A 27,214-nucleotide genomic window follows, 5' to 3' on the forward strand; every position below is an offset into this window, starting at 1 on the left:
GACTTCCTTAGACAATAACATTTAAAGGCACTTGCAATCTCAGGGTGACAGTCTTCCACCCTGACCCTCATTCTTACAACAGGAATGTAAAAATGCTAAGTAATACTTTTATTTGTGGATAAACAAACATATTTTGATAGTCACTACTCTCTTGAGATATTTTTATCATATAGGGCATTGATCACAGCATTCTGTGCATTTTTTTTCTTATTTATTTTTTCCTACTACTAAACAACCATCATGCTCAAGTAATATCACCTAGTCTTTTTTAGGGGACTACATGTGAGCTGATGCATGCAGTGGTCAGCAGCATTACCGCTCCTTGGTGCGGAGTCTGGGATCCCTAAGAAGAACCAGCATTTTGCAAAATCATGTCTGGACAATAATTTATTTTAATCCAACAGACTTTATCAATTGTGGACTTTTACCTAGAAGAATAAAATTCAAGTGTTTTTTAAAGTTGTCTCAGTTAAAAAAAAAATCAAGGATAAATGAAGATCAGATATTGGAATCTGAAAGATATGAATACTATGTGTGTTCTAATATGGCATTTCTGGAGAAATCTGAATAGCAGATAACATTCAAGATAGCATTCAAATAAATAGTAAAAAGAATAATAAAAATACCTGAGAGTTTACTGAATCTTTATCAAATTTAAGTTCAGATAATTTTGACCTGGAACCACATATTTAATTCCATTTCCTATGCAGAATGAAAACCATCTTTCTTGGGCAAAATTTCATGCAATTGGTCATGCTTTAGAAATAAGAGCAATAGTAGGATCTTTATAACTTCTCTGTGGATGAAAAGGCTTGCTGTCCTTCAGAATGCCTTTCCAAAGGAGAAGGTTGTACAAAAAAACCCACTAAGCACCTGAGTAATCCTGTGTTGAACAAGATGAAAAGGCACAGGACCTGCTTGTATACCAGCTTGCTATATAGTACTTTAACATTATTGGCATATTATATACTAATATTTCTTATCAGAGTGGACTAGTCATCTTACCCAAGACTCTCTCATTCTTAGCATTCTGTTGTCCTCCAGTACTAGTTGAAAGGTCCTCTGGTACAGGCATAGGTTCATCTGCATCATCTGGGACGTCACTAATTGGAGGACTTTCCTTGCCTAGTAGTGAAGAAAGCATCATTGAGTCATCAGGGTAGCCTCATTTTCAAATAATACTATAAGAGGAACCACAAACCAAATAAAACTTAACAAAAAACCTAAACACTACTAAAAGCACGACATTCTTCGGACCAAAACCTGCCGTCCTGCAGAGAAAGCTTCTTTTGAATACAGGGGAATTATATTTGTGGAAAGAATGCATGGCCCATGTCTCTTCCAGATTTACTGGATACACAGTTATCAGTCTTACCCTTTTGGATATTTGTAACACACGTGGACATTTTTTCAGCTGCTATGCTCAGAAGATCAGGTTTGGTCCATGTAGACTGACAGATTACAAAGATTATCAAATGGTCACCTTTTGTAAAAACCCTTCTTTCTTGCACAAATGCTCCTTCAGAGCACATCTGGATTTGCTTCAATGACATAGTGAAGTCTAACCCACAAGTATCCTGGGTCTCTAACAGTACTACCCAAAAAATGAAATTTTCTCTCCAACAAAACATTCAACTACATCTTCAGCAAGCTTCACTAACACCCACAGATCAAGCTTTGGCTTGTCCTTGTGCCTACAGGTAATTAAGTACCTGGGACTTCCTAAAACATAGACAATTAGCAGCCAAAAAATGACTTCAAGGGTTTTATCGCATCTTATTTGTAAAGAGGAAACAAACCCCAGTATCTTGTGTACACAAGGTTTTGAAGAAGAAAACACTCTGGTGCTTTAGTGTGTTTTAAGTATTATGGAATTGGTTTAGTGCTGAATGCAATACAATAAGGAAAATAACTCCCTTGCTAAGTACTGCACTTCCAGAAATGAAGTTTCTTCGTTTAGCTTTCAGTCACAGGATACATGTCCTGCCCACAGTACTATCCCTGTCTTGCAGGGCTTCTTTTAAGTTTACTTCACACTCTGTGACAAAAGCAAGTCTTGGAAACAACTACCAAAAGAATTATCTAAGTGATTAGTTTCATCGACCATTACTAAAAGACTGGTCTCTGCATTAATAGCAAAGAATGGAATAGGCCCAGAACAGGATCTGAACTCAGTAATGTTCACATAAGACCTTTGTCTCCAAAATGGAGATGTTACCGATTTACATTGATGCAATCTATTAGACAGCCTGTGGTAATCAGCACACCAGCAGGGGCAGTAATTTCATGGCACAAAGGCCTAGCAAATTAGTGTTTTTTTTCTAATGAGGATTCCCTCATTAACAAACAAACATTAAGTAACTCTGAAATCACTTCACAGAAAATGAAAAATTAAAACAAATATACCTTACTTAAGTGACAACAGTCTGGTAATGCCAGTTATGGATTTGACCTGAAAGAAGAAAAGGTTTTCCTCCCAACCTCCTGGATGAAGCAAAGCGTTGTGCTGCCCAATCTATACTGATCATGACAGGGGGGGAAATGACAGGTAGGTTTAAGTCATCTTCTAAAATAGCTGGCTTGGGTTGTTTGCACAAATCTAGGTTTAAATGAACGAAATGAGTGGGTGATTGCATTTCTTAATGATGCGCCTATCAGCCTGTGGAGTAGCCTCTGAGCAGGAGTGGTGGGAGTGGCATTAGGTGAACGATCTAAAACTGCAGCCAGAGGACTCAAGGGTAAGGAAGCAACAGTCCTGCAGTGGCAGAGGGACCGACTAGATGATTTCATAAGGTCCTCCCGTCTCCAGCTTCTGCGGGCTATTCTTAAAATCACACCCACTGGATGCAAGTGCAAGAGCGAAGGTGGATTGCGTAAATGGAAAAGAAGGACTATGAATTTTACAGCAGAGGAAAGTAAAAGCAGGAAGTTCATTAAAACAGTTTTTGCCTTTCACTGTTTAGCTCCTTATTTAGTTATTCCTGTCGTTTTCTGCAGTATTTTTATGGGATGTAAGAAACTTAAAGAACTGCCAGCAACTTTCCAATGCAAGTCCCATCCTGCCAAGCTGAGGTATCTCTAACAGATAGAATGTAAGGGTGAGGAAACACAGATGAAATATTTCTGCTTTTTCAACACTTCTCCCCCCCAAAAAAAACAAAAGCAAAAACCCAGAAGTTTAATCGGGGGCAAGAGGCAGTCCCCGTCAGAATCAGCTCTCTTGATGCTACATGCAGGTTAAGGAAATTTGTTAAAAAGTAATAGTAATCAAAAGCCACCTGCATCTTCCAAGGTTCAAATTGTGCTCCTAATTACAACAATGGAAACGGATGCTTTCACTTAGTCTAAATTCAGAAGAACACCCTAAAAACCTGAAGGCTTTTTTGGCTACAAATCAATATAAACATGTAATATCAGAGCTATGAGATAACAGATAGCAAACAAAATCAAAACTTTCTTAGTGTGTAATTAGGCATCCTGCAGTAAGCAGACTAAGTAGGAGGCTCTGAAGATAAGTCAAAGCAGTCTTTTGGAATAGAAACCTGCTAGCAGACCAGTACTTTCACAGTTTATGGTGAACTGTTTGGTTCACCAAACAAATATCAATCTTGTACTTCTTAAATTAATAGCCATTTGCCCAGGCGGCCTGAATCAGACTAGCCTCACAGACTTGGTGGAGCAGAAGCTGAAGATCTGGTACACTTCCCTGTTTGCAGGAGACTGCAGTTAAGAAAACTTAGTAAACTTGTCTTTAATGACTCATTTCATATCATTTGATTTCTTCCTGTTGCACATGATCGAGAAATCCCTGCATGCAAAAAGGCAGGGTAAAAATAGTGGATTTAAACTAGATGTATTTGTTGAGCTCTGTGTCTTGAATTCTAAAGCATGATATTTGTATTTCATGCCTTAACTACATCTAAATTGTTACACCATGATAAGTTCACTACTGCATAGTAATCTTACAGATATGCAATCTCGCTAACATCCTTTTGCCAATGAATTTAGAAATGGAAAGCGGGTGGAGGAAAGGAGGGAACAGTTTCCCATTTAATTTCTAACAGGCATGTCCAGAACAATAACTAGTTGAAGGGATGGAGCTAGAAAAATCCATCTAGTGGCAAATACAGGGGTAAATTACTAAAATGTCACATAACAGAGCAAAGTACCATAGATTTATTCCATTCCTATTTTATATTTTTCCTCAAAAATAAGAAGCAAAGCATAAGCAATGCAATCTAATTTTGCGGTGGGGGGGTGTCTTTTTTAAATTTTTATAAAGACCCATCTGATGTATCAAATGAAAAAGACAAGGGAGCTGTAGAGTTGAAGTTCTGTTTCTGGCACTGCCGCTGATCCATGGTGCCCTTGGTTACGTCATAAACGGAGATAACTTAACGGCAGGCTGGATCATACATTCCCCCATTTCATCCTGAAGCTCTGAAAGATGGTCTCAGATTTCCAAACACTGCCATTTCTGTATGAAAACTGTCAGAGAAATGGCTAACCTATCAACAGTGCCTGGTAAGACCCTCAACTTCTCTCTACTTGAGTTTCCTCATCTCTGCCCTAGCAATATAGTTAAAGACACGAGGAAAGAGCGGAAGGGAACAAAGTGCCTAGCCCAGTAAGGTTTTATGCATCCTTTATTCCTACCAAAGTTGGTAAGCCTGGTGTTTCTTTAACATATCCATTGCGTTTTGAGAACAACTCAGTTCATGACAGGATGGTGCCGCTGGAACTACAACTGCTAAAAAGAAAGCCGGGGAGGATTTCTTTCAGAAATCTCATTCTATACCCTTTCACAAACTAATATTGGGTGTATTTAATACCTGAGGGTTGTTTTTTATGGAAACACTAGAACCGGTGGAGAAGCTATGCAAGAAAAGCAACATACACATTTTTCTGGATGACGGTTACAACCCAATTCACTAGTGGAAGCTCAAACCTCCAGTGATGAGAACAGAGTTGCTCTGGGACAAGAGCCAGGTTCGCAGGTAGGAGATACCAGCCCAGGATACACTCATTTCCACCTTCCCAGGACCTAGCAAGAACATCAAATACAAAACTCTTCTTCCTGCTTTTGCAGAGCGTGGCACAGCCTGGTTGGTGCTAGGGGGATCTTTTTATGTTAGATGTGGAAACATTTGTATTGTTTTTTCACTTTCCTGAACTGTTAGGCCATAGAACTAAGAAGAAAAAAAAAAAAAAAAGAAAAAAAAAGGCAGGAAAAATACTGCTTGTTAAGTGAGATATTATCTGTGTTTTCTGACTCTCTTGTATGGGTGCCGGATACCGTTTGGTTAAATGTATGTCAGCTCTCTCCTCATTTCAGAACTGCAACTGCTTGCCTCATGAAATATCACTTTCAAGAGGAAAATAAAAAGTGTGAACTCTGCGCTAGTCACACGGTATTTCAGTTCCTCTAGGAGCCAGCCATGCCTGGATTCCCAGAAGCGGGAATGCCTGCGCGCACGCAGGGTTTGGCTCGCTCACACTTGTTTTACACTCTCTTGGCCTGGCTCGGCCCTGCCACACCTGAGTCAGCCACAGCTGTGTAAAGCACAAGGCCACTAAACACTGCTTTTGAATTGAGAAGACTGTTTCTAGAGACCTATTTTATTTCTGGGTCAAAAAACAAAACAAAAAAAACCCAAGGAACAACACCCCCAATTTTATTTTTTCTTTTTTTTATTTTTTTTAAATACAGCCAAGTGCTAGTGAACCAACTCACCTAATTCCATAGGCTCAGAGAATAAGCTACACCTGACAAGCATTAATCACAAAGCAGGAGAAATAAATAAAAGTGTTTTTAAGCTGACAAGACAATCTCACGCTCCCGAAACTGTGCAATTGTCTAACTGGCTCCCAGTATATAGTAGAGCTCCATCATAATGCAAGAAAGCATCCTAGAAGCACATAGAACCCCAGAAGGAGGGGAAGAGGGGGAAAACTCCTTTCTGGATTTGCCAGCCTATGAGAAAGAAGTAGGTAACATCCCTGTACTTTCATATCCTCTACTTTTCAGGTCTAGCAAGAGTTTATGAAAAGCCAATTATCTGTGGAACCTAATCTGACAAACTCCTGTTTCCAGAAGGCTGAGTTCACACACAACTCAGATCATAAATGAAAGTAAATTAGCAAGTTCTTTTGTTGGCCGGTTGTTCACAAATCCAGCTAACAACCCAATACAATCCACAGGCTCTGCTCACAAAAAGTACCAGATGCTCAGTGACAGGAACAGCAGGAAGAGTTCAAAGCAGATTATTTTTTTCTGTATTCTGTTTATGTAGGTCTGCCTCTTGTCAGAGGTAAAATTTTTCTTACACTGATATATATATATTTTTTTTTTTTCTAAGAGAACCCTCTCTTATCACAGAATAGTACTATTCTCATCACATGATTTGCTAGAAGAGCTAAAGGAAAGTACTACAGTTGTTCAAATCCTGGAAAACTTTCAGAGCTACGAATGATATACCTACATATACATATATTACATACATATATTTACATATACACAAACATTCAAAACAGCAAAGTTTCTTGCAAATCTTCCCTCTGAAGGGGATAGGCAGCCCATGAGAAAGGCAAAGTGTGTGACTTTCTAACCCACTCCTTGACTCAAGGCAGCACCTCGCACACTACTCCTCCCCATGTCGAAAGAATTAAAAGCAATGCCCTGGTAAGAGGTGGCAGGTGTGGAGCTCAGATTAATGCCGTTGTCAAAAATACTACAAAGGTTAGGTGTGGGTGTCCAGGGGAGCCTGTACTGCTGCAGAGGAAGAGGAGGTCAGCACTCCTGCTCCCAGGAGCTCACGCAAGCAGGAAAGGGCTCCTGCAGCAGGCAAAGGACCTGGGCTGGAATCACAGCACCTCTCACCACTCGGAGCAGATCCACAGTGCTTTGTCTGCCTAAAGGATTAAAACCCTGCTGCTTTTTCTGCTAGGGCCACACGTGCTCCATGCACAGCATGTATAGGACAGGTTTTATTTCATTTACAAATTGTTTCAGCATGCAACAAAACACTGATGTGTAAGTATATCCAGTTACAATTTTAAAATTGTTACCTGAGGAGGGGAGTGCAACATGCCTCCACAGGGCTGACTAGATACGACTTCCCTACACTAAACATAACTGAAAATCTTCTGTTGGCGTGAAGGATTATTCTATTGCTGTTCTTTCAGATGGAAAATGTCTTTGATTTTCCATTTTCAGATGACACTAAAAGTTCTGGCTTCCAATTTTTGACAAAACTCCTTGACAGTTTTAGAAAGCAGGGAGAAAAAAAAAAAAAAGAAGAAAAAAAAAAAGAGAAAAAAAATTGTGTTCATATATTTCAGGAAAACCCACTGACCTAGCCACCCACACTGTAGCCAGACCTTCCTGATGTCCTATAGCTGGCCTCCAGGTCCTGAGCTGGCAGTGCCCGAGAGCTGCCTCTCAAGAAGGAGCCCCACGCCCAGGTGTCTGCCAGGAGCCGCCTCTGTGATGGGGCTGTCGAGCTCCAGGCTGAACACTAAAAGTGAAAACTGAAAGCCATTAACCGTTACAGCTGCCAACGTATTAGGGAAACTAGGAAAGAGACTAACTTGTCCTTTTTCAACTGCAGAGGTGCAGTGGTATGAACATGTATTATCTTGCTAGACCCATTTTTTATGGAACCAATTTCCAAGGAACTTAAGAATAAAAACCCCCATAGGAATATCAATATGGGGTAAGATTGCAAAATCCTATCCATGCCACTACAGGGCAAATTTTAGAAACCTAACTTCTCTACCTTTTAAGAATTTTTCAAAATATTATCATTTTGGACAAAAACAGTTACAAGCGTAAAGCCTCATGTCAAGCAGTACTTCCCCCCCCCCCCTTTTTTTTAGATGTTTATAAGTAAAATGGAATGCTCTGTCTACCCTATGTGGTAAATACGGTTTCTTTGCTTTTAATTAGTATTTGCCCCCTCCCACCTGGTGAACTTTGTTTGTTCTATATTTATTTTGTAACAATCAGAATTTTGCTCCCAAATGAAAGAGTGTAAATGTGCAGCTGACCATGCTTCAGGGATACAGGTTTAATGCAAAATTACATCTATGCTTCTATATTCCCTTGACTTCTGTATTTACCCAGTTCCTTTTAAAAAAAAAAAATCCATGCACTGTTGGGCTTGATATCAAGTGATATCATTAATTATATCTCAATTCCCACTCTGGTTTTAAAAAAGACCCAAAGCAATTTTATTGACAACAAGAAAACCATTGTACTGTGCTAGAAAGATGGGCAGGAATTTAGGATTTTCTTTGTAGAAGTATTCGTTAAGGACCTCACCTGAAACCTGGGACATATCTTGAGCCTCATCTGTTTCCATTTTCCTCAAGTTATCTGAGAAGAGAGGAAGAACCTTCTGTTAATGCAAAATAACACACACATACACACACAGAAAAAGAAAAAAAAAAAAAAACCCCAAACCCACACACACAGAGAAGGAGAAAGAAGGGGAAAGGAAAAAAAAAAAAAACCTTTGCTATTTAACTATAAGATTATCTGGGAAGAATAATGTATTTTTCTCTTTATTCCCTCCCTGCATACTTGCTGGAGTATCAGACTGGCACAGACCTTGATCCTTTTAAAAACAGCATTACAAAGATTTATAAAAATATCATTACAAGCACAGGAGGACCAAATTTGTTATTTATTGTTAATTTCCTACTGCATAATAACCCAAAATGCAAACTGACTGCAACAAAATTAAGCAGAAAATTAAATGGCCCTGGGTCATTGTAGGCACAGAATTCATTCTCTTGGTTGATCCATAGTTATGTTCTTTCTAATTTACTGAGCATGCATCGATGAACCTTGAGTCAGCTTGGTGACACGCGTACAATCAGCAATCAAAAAACGAAGCAATTTGCTGAAGAATGTCTCATTTACCCAGGCAGGGCTGCATATCTGAGCAGCAACCGCCACTACCTCCATTAATAATGAATACACCTCCAGCCACAGCAGATGGGCAGAGCAGCAGCTTCAGGCTTTGGCCCCTCGCTCGCCCGGGAGCCCTTCCTTCAGACCGCACCAGCCCAGCGCAGGGGAGAAGTACAGCTCCCGAAAATAGCAAAACGAGCCCAGGAGGGAAAGGGAACCCGTGCCTTCCTGTTTTGCTGACAGATGGCTGGCTCCACGGCGTGGCGAGCGATACCGGGAAGCTCCTGCCCTCCGCTTGCGACACACCATCTTCCGAGGAGCCAGCGACCAGTGACCACAAGCACCAGGGAGAAGCGTGTGGAGGGTTAGTGGGGTAGAAACAAAATTCAGGTTTTCAGTCAGAAGGGGACCCTGCAGGTCCCAGGGCTCGAGCACAGGCTGCGGACAGCTGGTGGCCCCTTGGATTATAAATGTGCTGCCAGAGCAGGTAGTCCCAGCACAACCCAGTCCCCACCTTGAAGTATGGCATGGGCAGCTGAGGTAGTCTCAGGTGGGGAGGGGACAAAAAGCCTACAAGCCCTTTGTTCAGTCATGTTATGCTAGGTCACGTCTTTAGCTGGTGTAGCTAGCTTCACATCCTACCAAGCAGAGGAGGGGGCTTCTTGCTGTTCCTTATAACTGAGATACCTGCCTCATCAACCCCGTTTCCTGGAATTACAGAAGATGCATTTTCTTGAGAGTTGGAAGAGGAGGACGATGTGGCTTGAGTTCCTACAGAAAGAGTTCAAAGCTTATCCTAACCTTTTTTAGCCCAACTTCCATATTATTTTTTTCCCCAAAAAATCTTCAACCTGCTAATCAATAAGCTGCAGTGGGAAAGCGTAATAGCTGTGGTCATCTTTATTCATTTCATAAGTTTTACGGTCGCCTCACTTGCTTCTGAATGTCACCAGTACATCTGAGATCCAGTACAGTGCTGCCTCCCCGCTGCAAAAGCTGGCTTCCCTCACCAGGTTCATGCTAGATTTGTGAGAAGAGAGCGTGTAGACTGCAGAACTGCAGACAGGTAGGTTGGGGAACAGATTTTTGTCTATGCAGTTTGCAAAAAGCAGTCTGGTATTCCTGCAGAGCATTCTGCCCATTGCACACATACCATAGCACTGCTTAATATCCAATAATGCTCTGTCTTGCTTTATTCTGCTCTTAAACTTTAATTCCAGACAAGCAATTTGTTTAAGGTCTATATATAATTCTCAGAAGTTACTATAGCCATGCAAAACACAAAAAGTCACCTACCACTGAACAATTTGCATCAGTTCCTATGGGACTGAAGAGCTTTCAATAGGTCCATTTTTAATGAAGTAGTCAGTGGGAAATGCAGCTTCTCTTACAGGAGGGAAAGCCCTATAACGGGAGCCTGCTCAGTTACTGGAAATATGGCGCATTTACGGCAGGTGGTATGGTACAAGTGCTCGGTATAGTCCCTTATTTCTCCTGCAAGCATGACTGAACACAAAGGAAGAAAAAAGAAATGCGTGTGTGTCTATTACTGCCTTTGAGGGTCACCTAGCTACTATTAATCAGTTGATTACTATACATTTTTCCAGAGAGCACAGTGAACCCCAACCACCTGAAGAAAACATCCCAAGAAAATACCCAGCAGAAGGGAGCCACTCTCACGAAGGGCACTTTATTCCAACTGCACCTACCTTCTCCCTATTGCTAGGGCTTCAGCAGGACTGGGAGCGACAAGGGGAGGAGGTGGCAAAGGAGAAAGTTCCTTCTATTTTTGTATTCCTGAATTTACCTGCCTTTGGCATGACAAGTCTCACGATCAGCATTTCTATAACTTAAGCAGCACACTTCTCAGCTGTACTCCTTCCAGCCTCTTGCTGGCATCAGGCAGAATTCAGTTTGAAAACACTTCCCAGTTCTTAAATGGAGAGGTAAACTAGAGTACAAATTGTTTTATTATTTTTTTAATGGAGATAAACTGGAGTACAAGTTATTTTATATTTCTTTTTTAGTAGAATACTCCTAAGGCTTGCTTTCTGCGAGGTTGGATGACTGCCTGTCCTGAAACAGATGCCCTCACTTCTCAAAGAGATGACTTCAAGGTTTATCCTTGAATTAGGTGATTTTAGGACATCTGGCAAAGTTAATCTATTTCCTGGGGATGAAACACAGTGAGAAAATAGAGCTGGTGGACAAGCGATGAGGGAAAGATATTTTTCCCCTAAGGATTACTTAGAACAATTAACGTGGTTCCTAAATGCAGATCAGGATCCACAAGCACTAAGCAAATTGATAAAAGCAAAGAAATCCAAACCAACAACTTTAAAAAATCCTAAAGGGTATTTTGAATCCCTCTATTATACTCTAAATTATACTCTAACAGTACATATTATACTTAGATTATACTCTAACATTATAGTATCCTGTGGTATCTGGTAAATACTAATGAAATCCCAGCTAACTTGAGTTTAGGCTCTTTATCAGCAAAGAATACAGGACAGGACCCCCACCCACCCCAATTCTGCAATGACAGCAGTGCATCGGGTTTGGTTCTGTGACTGTTAAAAGGTTTTTCACACTGGACTTGGGCATAATGTGTCTTTGGCTAAATTTTAAGTGCTAAGAGTAGAATTTACCTCTTTTCCTTTGGTATGGTAAATCTATGAATAGGAAACTATGCCCTTTTTTTCCCCTCCCTTTCCTCCTCTGCTCTAGAATCAGCAGAAACATTGCTGCTGACTTCCCAGAAAGCAAGAGAGCCCTAAGTACGATTATAAAGATTTGCACCAAAGTAGCTATTTGATATCAGTTTGTAAATTAATAGATCTTTACAAAGATTTAGATAGAAGAACACTGTTTTAGAAATATTTGTGACGTGAAACCCTAAATAACTGTCAGTTTTGGCAAGAAAAAGAATTGTTTTGGAATTTTTCATTGTAAATTTTATCTACAGAATCGAGTTTATCACCAGCATAAGAAGTGCTAATTTAGGAGCCTGAAGTTAGAAATCAAAAGCTGAGTGGGTAGCCGACTGAAGGAATCTTACTCTCCAATACTGAACATGCGTAGCCCTCATTTATAACAGGAAAGGGATCGGCACCTAGGGGATAATAGCTATTTCTTCTATTTAGGAATCCAAATAGCTTCAAACTTTGTCCTCTTATTGAAAGGGCTACAAAGTTCCCTTCAAAATAGACAAAACTGTTTCTTCAAGTCTTTTCAGAGGCAGAACTCTAACCTGTACATTTTCCTCTTCAGACTCCAAATACCAGATTCACAGATGAAGCTACCATAATGCCTTGGAAAAAGAATCAAATGTCACAGTCTCAAGCTAATTAATAATCAACACACAAACCCCCTGAAAGGCTACGTTGATTTTGTTTTAAATAAGAAAGCACCTAACTGACCACAGTCACAAAACAATTTTGGAGTTAAGTTAGTTAGCATTTGTCCAGGTTACCGTCCTGAGCCCAAAGACAATTCACATGCAACCGATTTCCCTCCTTGCAACGCTGTCTACAATACAACTTGTGCTACATCTTAAGAATATTTCAAAATACACCCCATGAATCACTGAGGTTCTGCTCCGTTTATACCTGGTGGCAGTTACATCCAGAAGTGGATTTGGGACCTTTTAGGATTCTGGGTGTAAATAGGAAGAAGTCATCACAAGGTCAAGATTTTCCAATCTTTCAGAATACAGCAAATTAATCATTTGCAAATCTTGGTTTATTATTTCATCTGTTTTACAATGCAAATTCAAAAGTAAACCTCCTTGTCAAGAAAATGAATGCTTAGCATTTATACAGTGTTTTATCAATTCAAACAAAGGTGTAAGCATGTCAGTCCTTCTACAAACCCTGCTCTCTTAGGATATTAAAAGATTGCAAGATTGGGCCATTGATATAATTCAATGGAATGACCTAATCCAATGTGGAAGACGAGCTACTTTGTTTTCTTCTTTGTTCCCTAGCTACGCAGTTACTGACTTCTCTGGGACAACACATACTTCACACTCAGCACAATGGGACCTCACTTACGCTGTGGAAATGAAATCACAAATTTTGACATTTGTGGAGCCACTTTGGACTTGCACCAACACACCTAAACCCAGAGCTGGCCTTCCATCTACAGATAGCTCGACTTCTGGTGCTGCAAGGAGTCCACAAATGTACACCATGTCCAGCGACACGTTTCCTGACTATTTGTAGGTGTAGCCTTGCTAAGCAGACAGAAGGGTGCCTGAAGGAACACTTCTGTCTTGAGTGCACCCTGCCAGGGCAGGTACACTTTTACACGAAGTCACTGAGCAGAAAATATGAGCGCTCGAGAAGTCTGGAGGGAGAAGAGACCTTCTGCAAGGGACCGGGTGTTCCGCAGGTGCTTTTGCAAATACGAAAAGAGAGGGGAACACGCATTCCTCAGCAGCGGCAGCTCTGGGTTAACTGCGATAAAACAAACAAGCGAAGAGGCAAACCCCAGCCTTGCTTCCACAGCCACAGCGGGGAAAGGGTGATTTTGCAACTGTCGCCTGTGCAAGCAGCCCCACGGCAGGAAAAGGGACTGCTCGCACAGGTCATTGGAGCAGCTGGCCCTAACAGAGCGCTCGTGTGTGCGCGCCACTCGTCTTTGTGGTCTTTGATATGTCTCATTGGCTCCTCATCACATAGGCCGCAGCTTTAGCAAACTAAAAATCCAAACCAATGACCAAGAGCATAAAACCCCAACTTTACAACCTAAACTGAAGCAAAGCTCATAAGATGGGTCCTAGATTCAACCACCCACGACACATAAAGAGAAGCTTAATATGTAAATTAATAAAGTAAAACCAGGCTGCAGCCTGAAAAACACAGTACTGTTGAACATCCATACCTGACAGGAGAATTTGCACACTAACAACAGGTTAGGAGTGATATGTATCATCACGTATGTGTCCTCAGTCTTTTTGTTTTTAAGTAAGTTGGGAGTTGCATCTACCTGCAGAATGATAATACAGCTGCATTTCTAATTGCACCAGAGGGTCTCAACCTAGCAGAACCAAGCCTCTTGCATCCACTGAAGTTATTGAGTTTGAACCAACAACCGAAGGAGGAGATGAATAAAGATGCTCCTGTAAAAGTATTTAACATTAGTTTCCTTTAAAACAAAAGACCTAATTTTTTTTTTTTAATAGATTTTTAACTTCACATGCAAACGTGCTACATACGACTGAATACACAACAGGAAGGCTGTTAAATGTGGGTAAAAGGTAGCATGTATTGCACAACCAGTGGAAATACTTGAAGAAAATTGCTAGAATCCTACAAACTAATTTTAATTAAAAGCATCCAATATCTCAGCAAGCAGCTGATAATTAGCTTTATTATTGTAATTTAATATGCTAGACTTCACAATCTCTGTGAATGACTCTACTTTAGAACCATTTTAATTCTATTTTTAATTTCCGCCTCATCACACAGCTCAATGTAAATAATAACTACAAAGACGAGAGGTGGTCCTTTCTGAAAACTAAAAACTGAGAGTCATAATAAGCACTTCAGTGTCCTTCCATTTATGTTTTAAAAAAACTCTCCAGGTCTTTTAAAGGACTGCATTAAAACAGAAAAAAGGTTAAAAGTAAGCAGATCAATTTCTCTCCCTCTACACTAATTTCACATTCAGCGTTTTCTACAAAGTCTAGGCAGATGTTTAGTTTATTCAGTCATTTCTCTATTCCTGCCTAGTGTAAATTCTGGTTAACTACACAAATTGACAATACAATTATGAGCATACAGTCAAATTTCAATGGAGAGCTCCTGTCTGCAAAATGAAGGAAGCACTGTAATTCAACACACAAGATTAAGAAAAGAACTCTGCTAACAGTGCAGATATGAAACATTTATGTGTCTGGCACATGTAAAATTAATTTCCATGTTAGTGAACAATTGTGAGGGTGTAAAAAAAGTTGTCTCAAAGATCCTACATAATTCTCAGTTCTTTGGGAATTCTTTGTCAAAGTACTGACAAATGATAAAAAGTGCATCTTGTATGCACAAATGTGTTTTCTATAAGCACTCTTCTTAGCATTCTACTGTGTTTGATCTATATTCGTGTAACAATTCATCATTGAAGGAGATAATAAAAAAAATCCGTTCTTTTATTGACTTTGTGTGCAAATTACTGAACTTGATATCATTACAAATATGAAAACGGTTCTTCCTTCAAGTTTTTGAATTGCGACCAGAGTCATTATAAATTGTTTCCACAATATGAGAAAAATATGAAGGTAATTTTCCTAATTAAGGCCACATTTTATTAACTCATTAAACTCTGTCACCTTTATTCACTAAAAATCAAGCAGAAAAGTGGAATAAATTCGCCATGACAAAGAAAATGCACACATTTCCATCATATAAATAAACTGACTGAAAAAAGGTGAGGTGTGTAAATTAAGGCACTCAATCTAAGAACATAGCACATTCTCATGTGGCCAAATTGAGCTCCTGCATATTCTTCCAGGGCTCTCACTCAAGAGAAGGCAAGCAGCAAATACAAAACTCTACTTTTTGTATCCATACGTATCTATAAGGTTTAAAAAGCGTAGGATATCCTTAGTACAGCATATTTAAATATGCAATAGAGAAAACATAAAAGGATCCCTTTATGTCTAGAATTGTTATTGCCAAGTATCCCCAACAATATATCAGTAGTCGATTTGTCCAAATTATAGGAGGTTTCAATAACTCTGCTTCATGATCACAGAATTGCTTCCTAATTTCCCTTCAAACTGTTCAAGCTGTTACGGATTATTAAAGGACATTATCAGCCTGAATAAGCATATTAGAGATCTGTGTGATTTTTTTTTTTCCCCTAAATAAACCTAAAAATAACTCCTAAAATTACTATAATTGAAATGAATTAGCAAGTTTCTCCACACTACATGTTTCACTCTGCTTTTGCAAATATTTTGGACCCAATCCACTATGGACAATTCCAGCTTTATATTGCAATTGCTCCACTGTTCTGTGAGTTGACACAAGCGGAAAAATGAAGCAATGCAGCGGGGAATCAGATGTATCTTACAGAGCAAGTTTCTCTTTTACTGAGAAAGCTAGAGCAACTGGGATCAGAAGAAACATCTTTCACATGAAATACGCTTCAAAATAAGCTAAAGAAGTGGACAGGTCCCATTGCTTAAAAAAAAGGACAATTTCAGTGTGACTACTCTTCAGAAACTGCAGTCTGAATGGTCTTTTGAAGCATTTATACAAGAAGCATGAGCGTGCCATGCAGGTCCCAAACCTGCACTGTCCTATCGCCATGAATTTGCAATGGTATGAGTAAAGCTAAGAACAGGCACGTATCTTTTTCAGAACTAGGACCTACCTTTGCAGTCACCACGCTGTGTTGGTAGTGACCTGCTCAGTGAAAAAAAAAATCTGCAATCTCTTCTTGTTCACCTGTTTAAAGCATGGAGGAAGGTGCGTCTTAAAGGAGAAGGGTGAGACAGAGGTTCTTGGGCTTTTTAATAAAGATACCCTTCAGGGGCTAACATAATTCTGTTTAAATTTAGGAAGCAAACAAAACTCTTGTTGACTCCAAGTTGTAGTTATGTTTATGTACAGATTACAGACGCGTGGACAATAAACCACAGTTGACCTTGGAAGCAGGGAGTTTCCCAGCTGAAGTCAGTCCGTTTTGCTGGATAGCCACTAGGGAGATAAAACTCCTGCAGCTACTTTGGATGAGTGGAAGGTATTTCAAGTAGCCTCCTGTTCAGAAATTGCCATAAAGCTGGCAAGACCGAGGCTGCCTATTTTGCCTCAGATGGAGTTCACACTCATCTCCAAATGCTGTTCCCCTCCAGCAGGGGAAAAAAAAAAAATAATCTTTGGATTACAGAAAAATATACCAGTAAGGAATAGGTCTTTCCTCTTTTGATGCTTGCGTTGAGTTGCAAGCATTTAAAAACACTTCCCAAAGAATCATACTACCAGAAAAACTGACGAGAGTCCTTACCTTCCGCTCCTCAACTGACATAATGTATTCCTGATATCCTTCTGAAGGTATCTAGCAACTGTATTTAAGCCAACGGCGCTTGTCCAGCAGCACAGCCTCCTCCCCTCCTCTTTCTTTTTTTTGGGGAAAGATTCTAAGAAGCAAAAATCGTTCCCAAACCTTTCTTTCTGTGTGATTTTATACTTACTAGAAAAGCGGGGTATGTCGCTTGGGAGGGGAATTCCAGGGGAGCCCACTAGACTGCCAGCAGCATATTCTGCCTTACTACACTCATAAGGATGACAACTTTTTCCAAAGATCCCATTATTGCTACACTACATTTTACTACTTTACTGTGTTTTCTTTAGTCTAATTCTATTACTTTTAATAATAGTAGAAAGTAATGACTGGTCAAAATGTAATCAAATACATATGTGAATCTTGACTGAAAAACAATAAAATTCACTATGGACCCAGCTCTTCTTGCACATAAAATGGGAGAAAAAAAAAATCCCACAAGTCTTGAGTGGAAGTTTTTCCTGACAAAGAGCCACACAATCAGGCTGTGATCCATGACTTTTGATATCCTCTGGACTTTTTAAGAAAACATTGCCAAAAATGATCTGCCAGAGCAGCATACGATTCATTATGCCCTTGTTTTCTGTTGCTGAAATACAGACTGGACACGTTTCCTTGTTTTCTGCAAGATTGTGGCATTAGTGTAAGAAGTACCTAAGCTCAAATAAAATATGTCTGGAAATGGTTTTGGCTTCATTTTGGAGTTATCCAATTTTAATGATGAGAAACAAGTTTTGCATTGTTGTAAAACTCTGTGGATTGATTCTCCGCTTACATTTCTGCATTGCTATGCAGTGGAAGTGGCAAGCAAACCAGGTTTTTGGTATTAAGGTCCACAAGGGAAAGGAAAACTGCTACAGTAACACTGAGATGGAGACTATTGCATTTTTTATTGTACACTGCATGTAACACAAATGACAAAGGTGTCATTCACGCTCATGTAACAAAACGTGCAACCAGACCATTGTCAGAGTGAGCAGTGGCAGCCAGGAGCTGAGGTGGAAAGGCACAGGTGTACGACAAGTTTGTCTCTCTACTGCAACTCCTGAGTATAGGACCTACTAAAAATACAATCAACTCACTTTGCTCACTTGGAGGTAGGTAAGCACCCTGAGAAATACTCAGCTGAGATAAATGATGCACACAAGGTCAGCATCAAACCTTCTCCCATTACTGGGAGCATGAAGGGCAAAGAGAGAAGAGTCCTCTGCCCTGTCTGCCCATCACATTGGGCCAGAGAGATTAGTGATCTCTGTTTAATTACTGGGATCCAGCAGTCCTTCCTGACTGAATTATGACAGTCAGTACAATTCTACATTATGCCTCTGCCTTCCTGTCACTTTCCCTGGAAGCTGTACCCAGGAGGTAGAGACTCTTGCCGGTATCAGTGCATTAGGTATGAAATCCTGGCTCCTGAGGATGTCCAGCATTGGACTTCCATTGACTTCAGTATGGTCAGTCTTCTCACTCAATGGATAAATTTGGTTTCTACTTGATTCTTTATCTTAAATTTATTTTATTGTTAGGGGTATGATTTTTCTTTTTTTTTTAGACTTGCAGTATATCAAGTTCCGAGTTTAGGCTACTTTACTCAAAAAAAAAAAAAAAAAGGAAGAAAGAAAAGGAGCACATGGACAGTCACCAATATTAGTATTTGTGAGAAAATCTTTAAGGTTGGAAGCGAGTCTGGGATAACAGAAACATGAACTAAGGAAAGTGCAGGGCTCTGCAGTATTTTGGACACTTCCCCCACGCAGTTCTGCTAAGGACAGCTATCATAAGCACAGCTATCATTTTAAGAGTTCTTAGTCTTGCACTTGGTCTACACTTAGTTTCTCATGTCCATAGACAGCAATTTCAAAGGGTTTGATAAAGCAATAAAGCATACGGCTATCAAACTAAACTCGGTAGAGCTTTGCTATGGATTGAGGTATCTTTTTGGGGAGGGAGCCGAAGCCGGAAATATGTGGCAGTCTTAGGAGTATATCCTGTATTTTTTATTGTTTTAAAACAAACTTTTATGAGTTAAAATCAAAGCAGAGCATTTCAATATTAGAAAGAAGGTTCTTCAGGCAAGCAATGACACCTTTTGGAAAAGGGACATAGTATGAACTACTGTATGCTACTGTTATATTAACCCATGAAGAGAAATACTGTGCATTTGCATGGTAACATGAACAAATCCATTCGCAGTTTTTTGACTTACAATGTCCCTCATTAGAGAAGAGAAAGAGGAGCGAACAAAGTTATCTAAGGGCAAAAATTTTGTTTGGAAAAATTCAGAAGCAACTACATTTTCATATAAGAAAGCCAACCCATCCTTAATTTTTTTATTTCACTAAGACTCTGAACATCTTAAACTATGTGATTCACTAGCAAGGTGAGACACCAGTGCTCCAAGCTGCTCAGAACATGCTCCTGCTTAGATGATTCAGATAAAGTCTTTCCAAGTATTTGGAAGGAATTTTAGTACTTTTTTCTAAATGCAATATATTACTATACTTTTTCTTTACATTTCAATGATCGCTTATAATGTTTAATAGAGAGTCATACTACAGGGTACTCCAGCGTGTGTATGAGTCACAATTGATGTGAGCAGCCACTGAAGCTAACAGAGTGCATCTTTTAAAGGATTTGGCCCTTACAATGCATTACAGCTTCCAATTTTAAAACTAGGCTATTAAAGTCTAGCAAATGAGTTGTTAAGGTGAATGCATGAAATATAATCTGGATTAGACACCTGGTTTATTTCATTTGAGGTTTTTTTGGACAGTAAATACATATGGATGTAACCTTGGTATCATTTAGCCATTTAAAAGAAAAATGCCTCATCAGGAAGCTCTCATTCTAACTTCTGATCATCACACAAAGTCCCTTAAAAACACTACTTGCACTTATACGTAAGCAGACTCAGTGCAAGGGGGGAAAAAAAAGAAAGAGAAGAAAGAAAAAAGAGAAAAAGAAAAAAGAAACAACATTATACTCCTCTACAATGATTTACATAGTTTAAGCCAGTGGCCATACCAGTCTAAAAATTCTTGCATTCCATAAAACATCACTTTTTGGAGATAATTTGCAATCCTAACCTACAATTTTTTTCTGAAGCAGTATTATTAACTTTTAACAATTTTGGAAGCAGAATGCTTTTCACAACATCTGGCAGCATTACCATACCTTCTAGACCAAGGTAGAAAAGTAATCCAAGCAGCAATCAGGTTTCTCGAAGCACAAAATTAAAAGTTTCCTTAGAATCGACTAATGCAGTGGGAAGTCGTTTCTCCACACACGCAGTTTCTAACTACATGCATCTTCTTTAATGACGACTACAGAGTGAAACCGTCCCTTCCCAGAGAGGGTAACTTCGCGGAGCAGGGTGAAAGAAAACCTCCAGCTGTGACAGGCTGTATCGCAAGGAGAAAAAACTTCTGGTGGCACCGCTATTGGGAACTCAGCAACTTTTCCTCTAACGCCGTTCCCCTCAAGCACACCGGGGCTGCTAATTTTACAAGTTCCTAATGGCTACTACAACCTCCATACCTGCCTCCCCTCTGCAAATTACAGGCGCAAGCAGTGTGAAGTCAGGCTTTGAATGAACCCAAGTGCTGTAGCCGACTCGAGGAGACGAAAACAGACCGGTCCGCACCCGCTCCTGCGTGGGGGCAACGCTCCCACCGCCCCGCCGCTTCCCTCCCCTCTGAATCAATGAACACCCCTTCTCGACCAGCTCCTTACGGCTGCTCATCCCTGAAATTCTAAGGAAGCGCTCCAAAACGCCTGGATCACATCTCAACTGCGGCGCAATGTTTTCAATTAAAAAAAAAAAAAATAAATAAAAAGCGGGTGGGACGGGGAAGAAAGGGACAGGACGACCTGCTTGACGGGCCCCGCTGTCTCCCACTTTAAGCTCCCGGCAACTTCTCCCCGGCAGCGCCGGCTCCGCGCAGCCCCTCCGCACCCCCGCGCCGCAGCCGCTCAGGGCTGACCTCCCCCGCCCGCCCCCGGGGGCTGGGGCAGGTGCCCGCCCGGGAACCCCCCGCCCCGCGGTACCTGCTACGCCGGGACCGGGACCGGGGTGGGGGCCGGGGCGGGCGGCAGCTGTGGCGGCGCGGCTCGGCGCCGCTCCATGTGCCGGCGCTGCCCCGCGGGCGGCGGCTCCGCGCCCGGTCCCTCCCCCGCCGTTCCCGCCCTCCGCACCCGCGCACGCCGGCGCCCCCGCCCCGCAGGTACCGCCGCCCGGGACGGCGGCGGGCGGGGGGCGACCTCCGCGGAGGGGTTTTACCTGGCGAGGTGTTTTACCGGGACGCCGAGCCGGGGGAGGCGGGAGAGGGTCCGGGCTCCGGCGCCGCCCCCGCCCCGCCGGGAGCTGCCGGGCCCGGGTTGGTGCGGCGGCGGGGCTCCGAGGTCTCCCGGCACGGCAGGCAGCAGCCGGACACGGCGGTAGGGCTGGGTGTCACACGCCGTCGGGTGCAGACATCCACCTGTAACGCCTCGGAGCTGAGGTTGGAGGGGTCAGATCATCCCCCTTTACCTCAACCTGGTCATTCGCCTCCCATGCAAAATGCGTCCCACGCTTTTTAAGCACTTGAATTTAACGCCGCAGGATCAGAACTTAAGTAACTTACTTAAAATCAGTGGCAGAGACAGGTGCTGAAATCCAGACCTTACACTTCAGTCCAGAGGGCACGGTGAACCTGATGGAAATTAGTTGTATGCTTAAGAATTAAGCCCACATACACGCTGTGGAGGATCAGGATCTTATTTTTGCTGTGCTTCAGTTCCTCATTTGCAAGATGAGGACAATGATACTTCCTTTCTCACATCCTATCTTTCTGTGTGCTCTCATATTACAAAAAAAATTAGGCATAACTTTATGCATGTGAGTAATCTCATTGTCTTAAAAGAGACAATTCAGAGACACAAAGTTAAGCAAGTATGTAAGTATTGGAAAGGTCAGGGCCTTATAATGCAAGCTCTTTGGGACACAAGTCGTCTACTACTTACTATAAGTTTATACTGTACAACAAAATGAGGTCTCCAATGTTAAGCTGGGCTTCTTTTAAAACAGAAATGGTAAGACTGTACCTGGGGATTTATTTCAGGCACTGCTTCCCTTGGAGAAGCTCTGCAGATGTGATTGCTGTGTGCTTTACAAGCTAGGACAATCCCTGGGTATGCTCAAGGTGAACCACGTATACCCAGTGCCTCTCAATTTTCTGATGTCCCTCACTGCATCTTGACAGAGATGCAGAACCCTGCTTTTACTATAACTTATAAGCAAACTTTATGGATCTGATAGGGTTGAAAGCCAGAGACTTATTTATTCCTCTTATTTATTCCAGAATACTCCCATGTCTTCCAGCAGGTTTGCATACAGGGAAACAAGAGCATTTGATCAGTAGAATCACATCCCGGCTTTAAAAAGAAAGAAAGGGGGGAAAAAAATCTACAAAAAGGTGCCACCATACGCTTAGCAGTTAGTACCTTTTTCCAAATAACCCCAAAGAGCTGTGCCTCAGCAAGATGGGGAAATACAGGCAGGGAGAGCTTCACCCACCACCCTCTTGAAAAGCAGAAGCTGGTGAACTCAACCTTCCACAGATATGTGCGTCCAGATATTCTGAAGTGAAAGGACCGACACTCCACCGAGGAACGGTGCTTTCAGGAGCTGTTTGCTGCTCTCCTGTGCTGCCGCTGCTGCACGACCCGCAGGCCAGTGCCTCTGAGCGTGTTCCAGCCTACTGGGGGGAGCTTATTTGGCACGTATTTTTAAAGACAGATTTAAGACTCAGACTGTGCAAGCCATGATTTCTCATTAAACATTTGATGAGAATTTTAAGGTCAGAATCAAGTTGCTGGACATGTGTGAGCTGAGCCCACTGAAGTAAAATCTTGTGAGATGTTAAGCATCTTCTGCAAGTCGCTGCACTGAGGTTTGTTAACAGCTCATAGGAGCTCTTAGGATTTAAAAGATGTTGTGAAGATCCTTTTATGGCTGACGCCCTTGAGAATTACTAGCAGTATAGTCACAGCAGCACTGAACCCACTGCTGGACTGCTGGCAGCCTGCTCTGGTGTGCGGCAAGTGTCTTGCCAGGACAGCAGCAGTGGGCGGTCTGAAGAAAGGTCCACTGTCCCAGTGATGCCTACCAAGGCTAGTGCTAGTTCGAGCAGATCCGTTAAGGTATAACTGCAGATACACACTTAGGCACTTGCCTGAGGAGCCAGATTCTAGAATCCTTTTCTTGCAGTATCTCCGCTGACATCACCGGGAATTTTGGATGAGCCAAAGTGAGTTGTAAAGGATATAAGGTAGCGCAATGTATGGCAAAAAATCCCAAGTGGCCTTACAGTTGTCTAATTCATTGCTAGCTAAATCTTATCTCAGACTAAATCTACTAAAGAAACTTTTCCATTGCTATCAGTTTTATTGTGGGAAGCATCTAACAAGGCTGCACAATGAATGGTTTCTTTCAGGTTCATTCTTAAATACAAATAGTAATTGTTATCGCAGGAGGTACAATGTTTCTACTGCTGTGTGTTACCATTTCCCATTTGTTGTTTTCTACAGCAGTCTTACCAACCTGAATCCTCAAAATGGACAGCATGCCACATTCACGCTGCTTTAGTCCATTACCAGGCAGGTGAAAAAGAAAGAAGTGTGGCCAGCAGGTCGAGAGAGGTGATTCTCCCCCTCTACTCCACTCTGGTGAGACCCCACCTGGAGTGCTGCATCCAGCTCTGGAGTCCTCAGCACAAGAAGGACATGGACCTGTTGGAACAGGTCCAGTGGAGGGCCACCAAGATGATCAGGGGGCTGGAGCACCTATGCTATGAGGACAGGCTGAGAGAGTTGAGGTTGTTCGGGCTGGAGAAGAGAAGGCTCTGGGGAGATCTTATAGCGGCCTTCCAGTACCTAAAGGGGGCCTACAGGAAAGATGTGGAGGGACTCCTTATCAGGGAGTGGAGCAATAAGATGAGGGGTAATGGTTTTGGACTGAAAGAGGGTAGATTTAGATTAGATATTAGGAAGAAATTCTTTAGTGTGAGGGTGGTGAGGCACTGGAACAGGTTGCCCAGGGAAGCTGTGGATGCCCCATCCCTGGAAGTGTTTGAGGCCAGGCTGGATGGGGCTTTGAGCAGCCTGGTCTAGTGGGAGGTGTCCCTGCCCATGGCAGGGGGGTTGGAACTAGATGATCTTTAAAGTCCCTTCTAATTTGAACCATTCTATGATTCTATGATCTTAAAATACAAAAATACAACAGAAAAGTTTTGCAAATAGAGAATCAACAAAAAAAGTTTTAAGTGCAGAGGATGCATATTCTCCACATCAGCTGGAGTGCAGCAGGCAGGTGCTCCTCTTGCCTTTCCACCACAAGATTTATGCTGTAGTCCTAATTCTTCAGAGAATGGCCAGGGCACAGCATCCAGAAGGTTTGCTTACAGGACTGTGAATTTATTGGGTGAGTAGTTCTCATTCAGTTTGGAAAATGGAAGTTCTGTTTAAGATGAGGATGGTGAAGATTCATCAACTGAAGCATGGTAAATTTCCAGAAGCAAAAAACGGTAATAGTTGTTGTTTTGTACAGCTAGAAACCTCTCCCAAACCATGATTTCTACTATAATACTGTGTGACCAGCTTTGTTTCACAAATCCTTATCACACCTAGTTCCTCTGCTCTGAGAAACCCCTCACAGTGCTATTTTGCTCTCAGATGGCTCTTCCTACTTGGCAATGCCAGAAGTGCTTAAGAAAATGTCATGGACCTCACACTACGCAGTTGACCGGCAGCTATTTGAATATAACATAGGAAACACAGATCACTGTTCCCATTCCACATGTGTAACATTTAATAGATCTTCCTTTGTTTATATGTTTTGATCCATTGAACTGTAGTGTCAGATTTTTAACTTCAGAAAAGAACTCTATCACCTTTTAGCAAAGCTCAAATGCTATTACCTCAAAAACCTCTCCATGGTCCATGGTTTCCTCTCCTTACACATTATGGGAAATACTGACATATAAATACAAAATATCACCACCAAAATCATCTTTCTTTCCTATCAATCTGTTCACGTCATTTTGCTCTTTGCATTGCTGTGCTGACTCCTCAGCCACTGTTGCAACACATTTATCACTCACCTCTCTCCTAACTTATCTTGCACTGGCTTCCTGCTGTCCTTTACTCAATCTCTCCTGTCATTCTTGTTTCTCATTTACATATAAGCATTTCAGGGAATTGCCTCTAGTCTTTTTTCCCACATAAGTTTTCTCTACTGACCTCCTTAAACTCAACTACAAGTCCCTTGCTCTCTCCAGTCTGTGTATTTACTACTGAGTTCTACTCTGCTACCATTTTTGAATCACCTGTGTACAGTCAGAAAGCTTCCCTTGTTGTTTTCTGTACCTCAGCCTCTCGATTCTTTCTTTGTGAGCTTCTTACCTTACTCTTAGGGCCTTACGGACACTCACAAACACAAGATAAATAATTTTTGTGATAATGCATGGAAATGTGGATGACAGCTGATCAGATATGTGAGATTTTAATCTGTTTGCCAGTGAAAGGGGAGAAAAAAAATAACAGTTTATCATCAGTGTCTTTGTTAACTTCTTTCCATTTTAGGAAAAGTAAATGAAAAGAGAGGGTTTTTGTTTTTTAAAAAAGGTAGAAAAATATTTTACAGTGAGGGGATGTAATAGGCTGAATATGACTGCAGATATTTTTTGGCATCAAGGACAGGTACATATTGTACGACCAGTGACTGACCAACTAGAGTGGAACCATCAAGTTGAATTACATTTGCTGTTCAGCAAGGAACATCTCAAGTTTATATGTATTTACCATGTTAGTGGATATAAACACTCTGGTTATGGGTGTACACATGCATGCACACACATGCACAGGCACAAAACACTTGGGAAGGGGCGTACCAAAGACATCATCAGTCCCACACATTGTATCGTATCACTGGCTGAAAAGCGTCCCTTCTAAAACTTGCTGCTCATAGTCACATCTGGACCAAAGCTAAATGCACACCTAGGACAAATCCAGGAGCTTTTACTTGCAACTTCTCACTTCTCAGGCACCTTGAATTGCTGAGCCTATCTAGCAGAATGGGGCATTCTTGATTACAGGCTAATCAGTCTTGTCAGGGACTTGGTACAGTAATATCTGCGTGTCAGGGGAGGAGGGAAGGACATGATTTCCTTCTACAATAAGAAAGTTCTCACTACAGAAGACTAAGGCGCTACTGTCAGCAACAGCAGCCTCAGCTGGGATACAACTAAAGAGCTGCAGGAACCACACTTCTTGCTTCAAAGACCGCCCAGCAATTACTCTGCATATAAAACCACGGCATGAAGGATTTAGTCTAATGTAACTGAAACTAAACTTCTGGCTCCCTGTTCTGAAATGCCCCTTATGGCCTATGTAAGAAAAGTTTTGCTGCTTCAGCTATTTTAAATGTTTGGTCTAGTTTATGCTTCTTTTCTGTAGCTAGTTTTACATAGAATATACACAAAATTCAACCTCCAGTTACATCTAGAGACAGCTACTGAAGTCCAATAGTTACTCTAGTTTTCCAATATTAAAAGTCAGAACAGAAATGCTTTAGTCAGAGTTACAAATTTAGAATTAATTGTTATTTCTCTTACTTAAAATGCCTCAGAACAGGACCACAATCATTTCTGTAATAATACATATCCATAAGGTTTCCAGAACTCTGATCAGACATGAGGGAAAACATGCCAAGTTCAGCACAGGGCAATGAAGACGATGAAGGGATGGGAGCATTCTTCCTATGAGGAAAGGCTGGGAGACCTGTGACTGTTCAGCCTGGAGAAGAGAAAGCTCGAGGGGATCTTATCAATGTGTGTAAATATTTGAAGGGAGGGAATTAAGAAGAGGGAGCCAGGCTCTCCTCACTGGTGCTCACTGGTATGGCAAGAGACAACAGGCACAGGAAACTTCACCTGAACACAAGAAAATACTTTTTTTTTTACTGAGAGGATGTTCAAACACTGGAACAGGTTTACCAGAGAGGTTGTGGAGATATTAAAAACCCAGCTGGACGTGGTCCTGGGCAACTAGCTCTGGCTGACCCTGCTAGGGGGAGGTTGGACAAGATGATCTCAAGAGCCTGTGATTAGAAAAAGGCAATCATCTGTTTTTCAGAGATCATTAAATCTATATATGAATTTAAATAGAGAAATGCCCTATCATGTTAGTCCT

The 27,214-nt window shown here is 41.4% G+C and overlaps 1 protein-coding gene across 15 annotated transcripts in view; it reads right to left on the reverse strand.

Annotated features, from left to right (window-relative positions):
• IKZF1 (IKAROS family zinc finger 1) overlaps window positions 1–21,748 on the reverse strand; it is a 69,126-nt gene extending 47,378 nt beyond the window's left edge. For 4 of the 15 annotated variants that reach the window (XM_054191023.1, XM_054191022.1, XM_054191010.1 and 1 more), the window contains exons 1-3: window positions 13,910–13,931; window positions 8,324–8,377; window positions 1,006–1,125 (exon numbers count right to left, since the gene is read on the reverse strand). In XM_054191023.1, coding sequence (XP_054046998.1) covers window positions 1,006–1,125; window positions 8,324–8,363 — 160 coding nt within the window. In that variant the 5' untranslated portion in view covers window positions 8,364–8,377; window positions 13,910–13,931. Of the gene's footprint in view, window positions 1–1,005; window positions 1,126–8,323; window positions 8,378–13,804; window positions 13,824–13,909; window positions 13,932–20,161; window positions 20,615–20,857; window positions 20,938–21,034; window positions 21,139–21,266; window positions 21,286–21,609 lie in introns of those variants that run through there. The other 11 variants (XM_054191024.1, XM_054191018.1, XM_054191017.1 and 8 more) reach the window with 8 other exon arrangements.
• Between the last annotated feature and the right edge of the window lie 5,466 nt (window positions 21,749–27,214).

This window comes from Rissa tridactyla, chromosome 2 (genome assembly GCF_028500815.1).
Source record: "Rissa tridactyla isolate bRisTri1 chromosome 2, bRisTri1.patW.cur.20221130, whole genome shotgun sequence".
NCBI lineage: Eukaryota > Metazoa > Chordata > Aves > Charadriiformes > Laridae > Rissa > Rissa tridactyla.